Genomic DNA, 12,067 nt, shown 5'->3' with positions numbered 1-12,067 from the left:
TGTGTTGTCGTGTTTAACCATTGCATAAAGTAGCAGCTTCTGAGGCCAAACACAAACTACTGGGCAGCCCTTTGTGGAAAATTCCATGTGGAAAACTCCATGCGATGGGAGCCATCGCATGGAGTGTTGAAATATTCCCTTTGGTCACTAGATGGTGATAGAGCTTCAGATCCTAGTGCCAAACCACTTCTGCTGACGAAGCATGAATTATATAACTGCTGTATGTGCCAGTGGTGTCAGCTTGCCTCTGTCTCATCGCCCCACACACACACACAACCAATAATATCTCAGTCCACTCTAGTTCTAACTGCTACTTTTTTTGTTGTATTTGATATGGTGTCTTCCTGTTTTCCTGCCGAATGCTGCTGACCCCAGTGCCACTGACCAGCTCATTGGACAAGAACAATGATGGAGAGCTCAACTTCAAGGAGTCCTGGCAGCTGATTGGGCATCTCCCAAACAAGCATGGGAGGGGTTCAGCCAATAGAGTGTCCTCAGATGCTCTGTTACAGTTTCAGGCATGTAACTCCCTTGTCTGTGTGCCAGTTAGAAAAAATTGAAAACACCCTAAAGCAGAGTAGTCTGTGTCTATTTCTCCTGGTTCTCTCACCAGCAACTGTCATCTGGCACACACTCTGACACACAAGTCACTAATGAACCATTTGCAACATTAGCAATACTAAAAACCAGTCCTAGCTGTTTCTCAGACATATACACACACTCACAGCTGCTTGTGCTTACAGGTCTATAAGGGAGTTGCAGAATGGGAATGTCTGAAAAAGTGTGTGTGTGTCTTGTGATCTTCATCTCCCTCTCGAACACAGAGTTGTTGTGCTGGCAGGCAAGATGTTGTGTTTTAAGCTGAAAATAAAGTGTAAACAAAATGTTCCTTGCTGCTCAGACCTTAATTTGTTACAGTGTGTTTGAAAGTTTCCTTTCTATTGAACAGCATTCGTTGCGCCACTGGGTACAGTTTTAGGGTGTGGCATGAGTACATCTGTCTGTTGGGAAAGCTTGGAACACACGCGCACTTAGCCATGAGTGCGCGCTTGTCACTACACGTTGAGCGAAAATGTGCCAAAAAAGTTCAAACGTAAAAACAGCCATTTAAAAAACAAAAAATATGAACCAATCCACATTACAAAGCCTTGTTCTGTTTTCTTAAACAACGGAAATGTTTGTTACAAAAAGTTGGTGCAAAACGTCTGTGTTGCTTAAGCTGCGCCTCTTTTCACATTCCTTCTTTCCCAAGCACACGCCCTATGACAACGAAAAAAACGTTGGCAGGAGTGAACAGTTAAATCACGGAGAAGATATGTGTTAATCTAGCGCAGTCTGAAGAGGAGGATCTGTGAGAAACAAGGAGCGCATAACCGACACAGTTTATTTCTTGCCTTTTGTTGTTCTATCCTAACGGTGAGTCTGATCACTACTTTTCTGTCGTGTCTATGTAATTAATTGTGCTGTTTAATAAGCTAAGTTTATTTCTTCTGCTGTGTCATACATGTTGCATAATTAGCGGGCGTCTCTATTGTCATACCCAGCGTGATGGCCACAGGGATCACGTTCTCCTTGGTAATTTAACCCCCATCCCTTTACACTTCCACAGACACCGGAGTCTCGACTCACGTTTACTTATTCATTTGCGGTGTGTCAGTTCTTCCTCTGGCCTCTCTACAAATTGTCAGGATTATTTAGGGACAAATGTAAACTCGGGCAAGCCCCTGACATCTCCGTTACGCACGGTGCGCTGACTAGTTTTGGCATATGCTCCAAGGACATTTTCGCCCCGTTAAACAGCCATATGATCACTGTACCGACGGTCAGATTTGGGCTCTTATCAGTCTGAATTATTAACGATATGATAAGACTCCGGTAGCGAGACTCGAGTAGCTTTGGCCTGGTGTGACGCGCAGGAGAAATGCCGACCTGGGCGACGACAGATAACATGGAGGAAATGAGTCAATCACACCCAGCCCAAACAAAACGAGCAGGGTGGAGCTGATCGCTGGGATTTATCAATGCTCAGGAGCTCATGAACTATCAAGTAGCAGAATAACGGCCTGGGTACTTTGTGTGCAGCCTGGTAAAAGCCGAGAAATGAAGGATGGACAGACAGTTTGTGGCGTCCGGCTTCGGGAGGGTGGAGGGGGGGGGGGGGGGGGGGGTGGTCATGGCATGGGCTGGGTGGCCGTGTACCTGACATGCCTGTAAACTGGTTTGGACTTGTTGAGCCTTAAAGCTAGTGAGTGATCTCACCAACGTATGTAAGTCCACAATGCTGTATTTGTTCTCTCAGGAAGGTGCACACACACTTAAAACATACTGTATGTGTTAGGAGCTTCATTTTCATATAGGTAAAATGACATAATACATAGTACAAATAAGTCTGAGACACATTTAAACACAGTAACATTTATTATAAGACATGTATATGAATATTTATTTATAATTTTACCTGAAGCTTCATGCTTGACCTGGGAGACCAGTTTAAAAATGCAGCCTAAAAAGTGGTACAAAACATGACCAATGAGAGAAAAGGATATAACAGAAAAACACATGCTAAAATAAGCAATAGAGACGACATGTAATGCTCTTAAACTCTGACAAAAGAGACCCATATTTATGTGTTGCATATATTTTTTACATATTAACATGAAACTTTAACTTAACCAATTTTAAAACCGGATAATGCAGTTTACAATCGTCAGACCATAATTTAATGGGATAGCAATATATGTCTGAAGTATTGTAAGAAACAGGATAGAAAAGTAAAAAAAAACATATTTATTTATTCAGATGCTTTTTATATTTATTTAATAAACTTTAGGCTTTGAAAAATATCAAAAGTAGCAGATAAAATATCACTCTATCGTAGCTTTATGCAACTGACAGTGGTTCATAGACATACAAATATAATATTTCAAGCCAAAAACATGTGAATCAGTGAACTAATGTTTGTGGTGCAACATTCCAGTGAAATGCCAACAATAATGAGTAAAGCCAACATACTATGCTCTGGGCCTCACACGAACATTTATTACACCATAGTCAAGATAATCCCTTCATGCCGAGGCTGCAGGATAACCTCCTCTGTTCTCAGCACACACTCCCTGTCAGGCCACCTCCTGCTTATCTGACAAACCCTACGACAGGCACCTTGTGTAATTTTGTGGCCCCTGTGGTCTCCGGGTCTGACTGAAGACGACTTGGTTTCGTGCTTATCTCATTACACATTTGGAAAATACACTAATGGAGGGTGGCCTGTCAGGCATTTTGTGCCTGTAAAGAATACAACCCCCCACACACACACACACACACACACACACACACACACACACACACACACACACACACACACACACACACACACACACACACACACACACACACACACACACACACACACACACACACACACACACACACACACACACCAGCATGGAGTGTGTGTGTGTGTGTGTGTGTGTGTGTGTGTGTGTGTGTGTGTGTGTGTGTGTGTGTGTGTGTGTGTGTGTGTGTGTGTGTGTGTGTGTGTGTGTGTGTGTGTGTGTGTGTGTGTGTGTGTGTGTGTGTGTGTGTGTGTGTGTTCTGGCGTGTTAGGGAGTCATGAAACAGAATCCAGGGTGTGTGCCTGCTCTCACTCAGGTTAATGCAACAGAAGTCCTAATTGGTGTGTGTGTGTGTGTGTGTGTGTGTGTGTGTGTGTGTGTGTGTGTGTGTGTGTGTGTGTGTGTGTGTGTGTGTGTGTGTGTGTGTGTGTGTGTGTGTGTGTGTGTGTGTGTGTGTGTGTGTGTTCTGGCGTGTTAGGGAGTCATGAAACAGAATCCAGGGTGTGTGCCTGCTCTCACTCAGGTTAATGCAACAGAAGTCCTAATTGGTGTTGTGTGTGTGTGTGTGTGTGTGTGTGTGTGTGTGTGTGTGTGTGTGTGTGTGTGTGTGTGTGTGTGTGTGTGTGTGTGTGTGTGTGTGTGTGTGTGTGTGTGTTCTGGCGTGTTAGGGAGTCATGAAACAGAATCCAGGGTGTGTGCCTGCTCTCACTCAGGTTAATGCAACAGAAGTCCTAACTGGTGTTGTCCCTTGTGTGTGTGTGTGTGTGTGTGTGTGTGTGTGTGTGTGTGTGTGTGTGTGTGTGTGTGTGTGTGTGTGTGTGTGTGTGTGTGTGTGTGTGTGTGTGTGTGTGTGTGTGTGTGTGTGTGTGTGTGTGTGTGTGTGTGTGTGTGTGTGTGTGTGTGTGTGTGTGTGTGTGTGTGTGTGTGTGAGAAAAAGTTTTTATGACACCGCTAACGTAAGTGAGAAGTGAGATTTTACTGCATCAGACATAGGGTTGGGTATCGTTTGGATTTTAACGATTCCGGTTCTGCTTTTCGATTCCGGTTATTTTCGGTTCCGGTTCTTTGAGAGGGTAAAAATAAGTCCCATGACAAACTGGGAGAAAAATATATTTATGAAAACATTAAGTCAAATCTGTATTCCTATTTACAAATCACATACTGTTTAATTTCTTACGGTTATTGAATACAATTATATAAAAATAATCTCTGCATTGTTTAGTTAGTTCTAAGTGGTGCAGTTTGAGAATGTACAATGTGAGTTCAGTGAGACAGAGTCCAACCACACATGTCCAACACATAGGACATAACCTAATAATAATAATAATAATAATAATAATACATTATATTTATAGCCTATAGGCCTAGCGCTTTTCTACAACGCAAAGACGCTTGCACGCTTACACTCATTTCCATAATGTACTTTCTATACCCTGCTTCATAAACAATACTGACATCCTGCTCCTCCGAGTCTGGGGGTCCGGGGATGTGAGGACAGCGCGAGGACAGACAGGGAGGCTGCTTCACTTCATAAAGGAAATGGTGGTTAATATTAACAACACAGGAGTTAAAACGCTTAATAACCTTCATTACGTGTTAGAGAAAGAACATAAGAAAGTTTGACAAAGATGAGGCTGTTAAACGGGCAGCGGATCCGCTGTGTAGAGAGAGAGAGAGAGAGAGAGAGAGAGAGAGAGAGAGAGAGAGAGAGAGAGAGAGAGAGAGAGAGAGAGAGAGAGAGAGAGAGAGAGAGAGAGAGAGAGAGAGAGAGAGAGAGAGAGAGAGAGACAGAGAGAGAGAGAGAGAGAGAGAGAGAGAGAGAGAGAGAGAGACACACTGTGTGTGTGTGTGTGTGTGTGTGTGTGTGTGTGTGTGTGTGTGTGTGTGTGTGTGTGTGTGTGTGTGTGTGTGTGTGTGTGTGTGTGTGTGTGTGTGTGTGTGTGTGTGTGTGTGTGTGAAGGCCAGGGTGGATGCACAGTCTGAGCATTGAAGTGTGACGACTGTGTCAGATAGGAGCTTCTACAGTTACTCTGACAACATCGCCACGCCCCCCCCCCCCCCTCATCATTACCCATCCTGTGGCCTCCAGGTAGTTTCCGATACTCAGTGGAAACCCTGCAGGAAGGCCTCGCTACCCACTGCTGCGATACTTATCAACTCTACTCCAGTATCTGCAGCATTCATTCAGGCCCTCTTTATATTCTGTGAGCAGTTGCCTTAGAAATGTTGTTTGTTGAGACAACAGAAAGATAAATGGGAACAGAAACCTGAAGAGGCCCCTCCGCTGGCTGAACTATGTCTGGGTGTGTTCACTACCTTAATAAAGTCTGAAGATAAAACATTAGGTGCCAGATTCATTTAGCATGTATCAGTACACACAGTTATTTGTATAGTTTGCTGTGTTAATGTCATGCTATCTACCAATAACATACATTAAATATCAAAAGTGAAAGTGAGATATTATTGTCACACCGCAGCTGTAATTCCTACTTCAATAATACATACCTGCTGTAAACAAACAAACAAAAATATATCGAAAAATGTCCATAATACTCTGTTTTTGCAATTCATTTTATAATTTTTCCATCTCAGAACTAAATGTATTTGTATCTGTTCAATGCTTTACGTTCTTTATGTAGCTCTCTCATCACCACCACAAAGGTACATACTTTTGTTGCAGCTGTGATTAGTTCCTCTATTTTGTTCTTGCACTGCATCGTGGGACAGCAGACCTTTTTCACCGCAGACATCTTAACTTGTCATAGTAGCAAAAGCACAATGTTGCCAATGACATTACGGATGGTTCTGTTCTATTCAGGTGTCCCAGTGAGCCGTGACGTTGTAACAGAGAGCCGCCATGCACAATACTAGGAGCCTGAAACCAAAGCGGCTAAATGGAACAGGGCCATCATTAGTTTTATTATTTACACCTGTGCTTTTCCTACTGTGACATGTCAACACGTGTTCTGTGGAAAGGCCTAAAGTTAATCAACAAGTTAATCCGTGGTTTCAGTATGCAAATTCACTGTTTTGATACAAGATTTCAAATCCCATGAAAGCATACATCAATCAATCAATCAATGTTTATTTATATAGCCCAATATCACAAATGTTACATTTGTCTCAGTGGACTTCACAGTTTGTACAACATATCAGTATGACAATACGACAATACATGTGTTTCCATTGTCTATGTCAAAGGTCAAACTAGGAATATGCAGTGAGTGGAAATAACCAATCTTAAAACAGTTTGTCTCATGTTCAGATGATGGTTTAGCTTCAAATGACTCGGAGACTCTCTCAATAACAGCAACATTAGATGTTTCAGGCTAGTTTAATATTTTGGTACTGTGTTATGTTCATATTTGAGCACAGTAAGCAGTGTATTCGTACAGTTTTAAGGGTGGTGTGCAGCAGCAGCAGACGGGCAGCAGGCAGTAATCTGAAGCTGTGGCCTCACGCTGGCTTCTGGGGATCAGATGTCCACCGTCAGAGATCACAGCTCCCATTGTGTTTACCTCAGAGACTCCCCTCCTCTTCAACCTTCCATCACCCCTTCTCTCTCGCTCTGTTTACCTCAAGATCCTCCAGGGTCTGCAACCCCCTTGTCCCTATGTTTCTATGCTGACATCACTTGTGTGTCTCGCCTTTCCCCCATGTTTATGCTCTGATAAAGACATTAGAAGTAGAAGAATTACACGTCAGTGTCTCAACCTGATGTGAGGCATTTCAGCCAGGTTTGCTTTGCTGATTACAACAGTTTTTTTGCAGAACTATACGTTTTTTTTTAACTGACATCATTACATTTCATTTCAGTATTTTTCTAATCATATCACACATGCAACATGAAGTGGAATGCTGTAAAATGACTTGATCGTAGTACTTTGTAATATATATAGAGTTAATTAGGAATCTTGATCTGTTCCAAGGTCATGCTGTGCTCTCCTCCCTGACTTAATAACAACAAATAAGCCTTGTATCCTCCTTAGACCCCCATGCAAATATATTTTCATATTAATAAAATACCTAGGAACTGTAGCCAATGGCATGATGTCTGAGTGTCTAAGATATGGCAGTATCTCTCTTTGCCACTTCCCTTACTCAATTCTTCACTGTGTGTCCTTGTCTCTCTCTCTTTAGATATGGAGTCAGCCATAAAGACTGTGGTCACCACGTTTCTAAGTTCTACCAAGGGGAAGGAGAACCTAAACGGAGGCGGCTTCCAGAAGCTGGTAAAGAACCAGCTTGGTGGCCTAATGCAGGTAAGGAAGTAAAGAAGGTTGAGCCTTTCGACAACACTCTTTGCTGTACAGATTATTCATCAGAATATATGATTGTTTTCAAATATCTTATTCTGTCTTTCCTTTTGTGTGCAGGATACCAACTGCTCCTCTGCCGTTAAGGAGATGCAGTCCGGATTGGATGCGAACAATGATGGAAAGGTCAGCTTCCAGGAATACCTCACTCTGATTGGCTACCTGGCCTCCTCCCTCAGTGCGAGCAAGACTGGAGCCACTGCAGATGCATCATAGATGTTAAACCACAGTGTTTGTGGGAGCAGCATTTATTTTTGGGGATTTTGAAGCATATTTTTTTTATTTCTAAATGCTAAACATCAGATATAAATGTTTTCAAAACAGTCCATACATTGTATTCAGTTAATCAACTAGTTGTGTAATGCTCTTAATGTCCAGATCAGCCTTTTTTCAATCACACCATATTGATCTCCACTGTCAAGGACACATTGAAGGACTCTAAGATGGGAGTGTCTTTTTTATACCAATTATATACCAGATACTCACTGTGTTTTCAGAATAAAAGCTTTATACAATGAAACTATATTATCTGTCTCAGAGTCTTTCTTAAGTTGCATTTTCATTTAATTTAATTTAATTTAAAAGTTTTCTTCTTAAGTGATGACGGTACCCATTGACTTCCAATATAAAATACTGCTGGGAAACCCAACAGAATAAGCTATGTGTCTCGTGGTTTCCCTGATATGGTTTGACATTGTCCCGCAGGCCCCGCATTAATGACACCTGCTCCTTCCATAGCTACCAGCAACGCTTGCTAAATATAGCTGTGACATACCTGACTAGTCAAACTCAGCAGCCTTTAGATGTATCAACTATTGCAACCAGATCCTGGAACACAGTATTCGCTTCCTATTGTTCACCATCCTCCACTCTGCAATACTATACATACACACATACAGACATGCACACAAACTGTGCCCCCTCATTCACTGACACAATATACTGCTGCGACGGCACACTAACATGAAGATGCACTTTCCCCCAAGGCTGATCAAACATACATTTCATGACATCCTGCAGTGGTCGTGCATTAATGTTAGTTGTTTGATTTAGAGCAGGGGTTCTCAAACGGGCCAATGGCGGCCCTCGGAAATGTTTCTGGCGGCCCGCGATAGTTAATGTGATACGCTGAAATGCATGCGTTATATTTGAATCCTCCATGGTTGTATCTAGTAAGAATTATAATGGAATTTAAGAATGGTAAAACTGCGCCCCCTGGGTTGTCATTCCTAAATTATGAATGACAGCTTGTGGAAAGTTTGCTAGACTACTGGTTGCATGGCAACTAGGCATCTCGCGAGTTGCGGTAATTGGTTAGTAGTACAATAAAGAAAGGAATTATTTTGTGTTCCGTTTTTTCTTGGGCGGCCCTCAATCCAATATTGGGTACCTAAATTGGCCCTCACTCATCAAAACTTTGAGAACCCCTGCGTTAGAGAATATGAGCTTCAAGAACATTCTTTCAAGTGTACATGATCATATGCTTTCTCATGTCGTTTATTTTTGCTCTTCACTTACTTTTCATGCAAAGCCCTTTGGCTCTCTCTGTATCTATTGCACTGCTTGCATGTTTTATAGGTTTAGGTGTGAATGTGTTTTTTGAAAATGTGTGCGTGTTTTTATGTGTGAGTGTGCCTGCATGTGTGCGCGTGCGTGTGTGTAGCATGTTATTTTCCTTTGTGTGTGTGTTGTGGTCTTTGTATGGGGATTTCTCTGCATGGCTGCCAGGTGTGATGGCTCCATTCATCTGTGCTACAATAATCCTTTGGATACTGTATCAGTTACAAACTCAATTTACACTTCTATCTTATACAATAACGAGTCTAGATGTGAATGACACAATTGTTTTTAATGGGGCTTGTGTTTTATTATAGGTACTTCAATTGACCTAATGCTGTAGTCATAGTACCATTTTTTTTGTTTCTCGAGGGGGCAGGTGGATCTTTCCTGTGTCCGTTTAGGGGATAGCAGGTGTCTTATGCGTAAACAGAGAGGGAGGAGAGAAGAAGGATGGGGGGAGGGAAGGGGGGCGACAGGTGGAAGGAGGGAGAGGGAGAGGGGAGGAAGGGATAGGTGGGATGGGTGGAGTGAGTGATGTATTTAAGACGTTGTCCTGCTCATCCTCCTCATCACTCGCTCTTGCCTTCTCTCTGCACCTGACCTGCAGGCCATCACTCGCCCTCCATTCAGGTAAGAATGTATGTAGGGGCAGACTTTAACTCTGTCTCTGTTTCGCTATTTCTTACAATTTTTACTCTTAAAGTAGATTTTTGAGGGTGCATCCAATACACGATGCTATCTCTAGGTGAACTGCTTGTTGGATGTACTTGTGCAAATCATCAACAAAGATGATTTCTGTGTTTTTAGGATAAGATATTAATCCTTTGTGTATCTTGAACAAAGCTTACCAAAAATGTCTCTGATAAGTTTTTGTTATTCTGTTGATCCATGACACTTTGGAACATTGTGTCCACATTGAGAAACTGATGTAGGATGTGAGTGACAGTTAGGAAAACTCTTTTACAGTTCAGAGGTGAGGAAGGTTCAGGAAAGGCAAAGACTTACACTTGTCTTTGTTTTCTTTCTGCCGTCCGGTGGAGCTGAAGTAAAATCCGGATCAGGTTCCCTCTGCGTGTCCTGGTTACATCTCCTCCACTGGTTGGGCTGTTTCGCCAGCTTAGAGTTTCACTCTTATCAGCTGGCTCACATGTCCGGCTGCTGTCTATGTTCTGACTCCCAGAGGTCCTCTGGCAGGGGCAAAGCAACAAACAGATTGAGGATCAGTTTAATCTCTAGCAGAATCTTATCAGGACAACTGTCAGGGAGGAAACACTTTTGATGAGGAAACGGAACAAATTGCCTCCAGGGCTGTGCAGAAGGGATAAAGAGACAACGAGCGACAGAGAGCAACCAAAAAAGCATTTTGATTGATTCCAGCATGCTTTTCCTCCATGCTACAAATAGTTTATTCAAGCAGGACTTTGCTTGCTCTCGCCTTCTCTAACACTCCTTCTTTTCTGTCCTTCTCCAGAATGTCTTTGCCCAACTCAGAGAACGCCTCCACCCTGGAGAACGCCATGCAGCTCTTGATCCAGACTTTCCACAAGTACTCTGGAAACGAGGGAGACAAATACACACTGAGCAGGGCTGAGCTCAAAGAGATGCTCACCGCAGAGCTCGGCAACTACCTGGGGGTAAGAGAGGAGATCGTGAGGAAAACTAGATGCAAAGTTACTCGTGTGTTAAATAGATTCAGCCCCTCATTTCTGTTTTCCCTCCTGCAGAACGCCCAGGATAAGGAGGCAGTGGATAGGGTAATGGGAGACCTGGATTCCAACAATGACGGAGAGGTAGATTTCACTGAGTTCATCATCCTGGTCGGAGCTCTTACCGTGGCCTGTAACGACTTCTTCCTGGAGTTCAACGACAAGCCCACGAAGAAGTGAACACGCCCTCTGCACAAGGACGTCCACTCTGCAAAACCCCAAAAAGCTCCAGGGAGGAAACAGTTCGGACAGGAGAGAAGGACATCCTGTCATGGACTTCACATTCACAAATACACACACACTCTCACACATTAAATGATAGTCACTAGAGCAGTACATGTTGGGTGTGTGTGTATTTGTCTGCAATATCCAATCAATCCATTCCTGGTATTTCTTGCAATGTAAACATCTGGAGAGTTTAAGTCCATTTCAGCACCTGTCATTGTTAAATTCTTTTTTCTTTTTCATGTATTTTGTAACACATTCAAAGCGAAGAAAAACCTCCCTGGAAAGAATAAATGTGACTCAAACATAACGCTGAGTTGTACTTATTATTACAGTAGAGAGGATGAGTGTGAACACATGAAGGACACCAGGGGGCAGCAAGTGGCCCTCAATTGAGTCTGATAGACTCTATGATAATCCTCTATCACAGGGGTTGGGAACCCCTGTGATAGAGGATTCACTAGCAGGAACCACGCCAAAACAGTGTGATGTTTGTAAGTTTATTAAAGTAACATGTGAATGATATGAGGGGGGTGAAGGGATGTTCTGGAGGACGAGCTGGTCCGTGCAGGGAGACTCAGAGTGGGGGTTCCGTCTCCGGCATGATCTGCGTGGGCTGATTACGGGCCCCCAGACGATACCTGGAATTAAAAAGTTAATATATACAGTATATAAATATGCGCAGTTTAAATATAAATGTTGACGGCAGAGGATGTTGGGATTAAGGGATGAGGCATGAGGGATGTAGGGATGTAGGGATGTAGGGATGAGGGATGAGGGATGAGGGGTGTAGGGATGAGGGGTGTAGGGATGAGGGATGTAGGGATGAGGGGTGTAGGGATGAGGGATGTAGGGATGTAGGGATGAGGGATGTAGGGATGAGGGATGAGGGATGTAGGGATGAGGGGATGAGGGATGAGGGATGTAG

General features: G+C 43.1%; 2 protein-coding genes across 2 annotated transcripts; both read left to right on the top strand.

The window, feature by feature from the left end:
• The first annotated feature begins 1,279 nt into the window (after positions 1-1,279).
• LOC117460273 (protein S100-A13) lies at positions 1,280-8,173 on the top strand. Its single transcript, XM_034101584.2, has 3 exons — positions 1,280-1,416; positions 7,473-7,594; positions 7,709-8,173. The coding sequence occupies exons 2-3, from the start codon at positions 7,475-7,477 to the stop codon at positions 7,862-7,864; spliced, it is 276 nt and encodes a 91-aa protein (XP_033957475.1). The 5' UTR covers positions 1,280-1,416; positions 7,473-7,474; the 3' UTR covers positions 7,865-8,173.
• Positions 8,174-9,757: 1,584 nt separating this feature from the next.
• s100t (S100 calcium binding protein T) lies at positions 9,758-11,449 on the top strand. Its single transcript, XM_034102844.1, has 3 exons — positions 9,758-9,838; positions 10,680-10,842; positions 10,933-11,449. The coding sequence occupies exons 2-3, from the start codon at positions 10,681-10,683 to the stop codon at positions 11,092-11,094; spliced, it is 324 nt and encodes a 107-aa protein (XP_033958735.1). The 5' UTR covers positions 9,758-9,838; position 10,680; the 3' UTR covers positions 11,095-11,449.
• Positions 11,450-12,067: the final 618 nt, after the last annotated feature.

This window comes from Pseudochaenichthys georgianus, chromosome 16, assembly GCF_902827115.2.
Source record: "Pseudochaenichthys georgianus chromosome 16, fPseGeo1.2, whole genome shotgun sequence".
In the NCBI taxonomy this organism is placed as follows: Eukaryota; Metazoa; Chordata; class Actinopteri; order Perciformes; family Channichthyidae; genus Pseudochaenichthys; species Pseudochaenichthys georgianus.
The sequence above is the reverse complement of the archived record's forward strand: the minus strand, read 5'-3'. Positions and strand labels throughout refer to the sequence as shown.

What these genes read in the sequence shown, in the direction of transcription:
- LOC117460273 (XM_034101584.2), top strand. Translation starts at nt 7,475, where the DNA reads ATGGAGTCAGCCATAAAGACTGTGGTCACCACGTTTCTAAGTTCTACC. An exon ending in AGCTTGGTGGCCTAATGCAG is followed by an intron (nt 7,595 to 7,708) that starts GTAAGGAAGTAA and finishes TTTTGTGTGCAG; the next exon opens with GATACCAACTGCTCCTCTGC.
- s100t (XM_034102844.1), top strand. Translation starts at nt 10,681, where the DNA reads ATGTCTTTGCCCAACTCAGAGAACGCCTCCACCCTGGAGAACGCCATG. An exon ending in AGCTCGGCAACTACCTGGGG is followed by an intron (nt 10,843 to 10,932) that starts GTAAGAGAGGAG and finishes TCCCTCCTGCAG; the next exon opens with AACGCCCAGGATAAGGAGGC.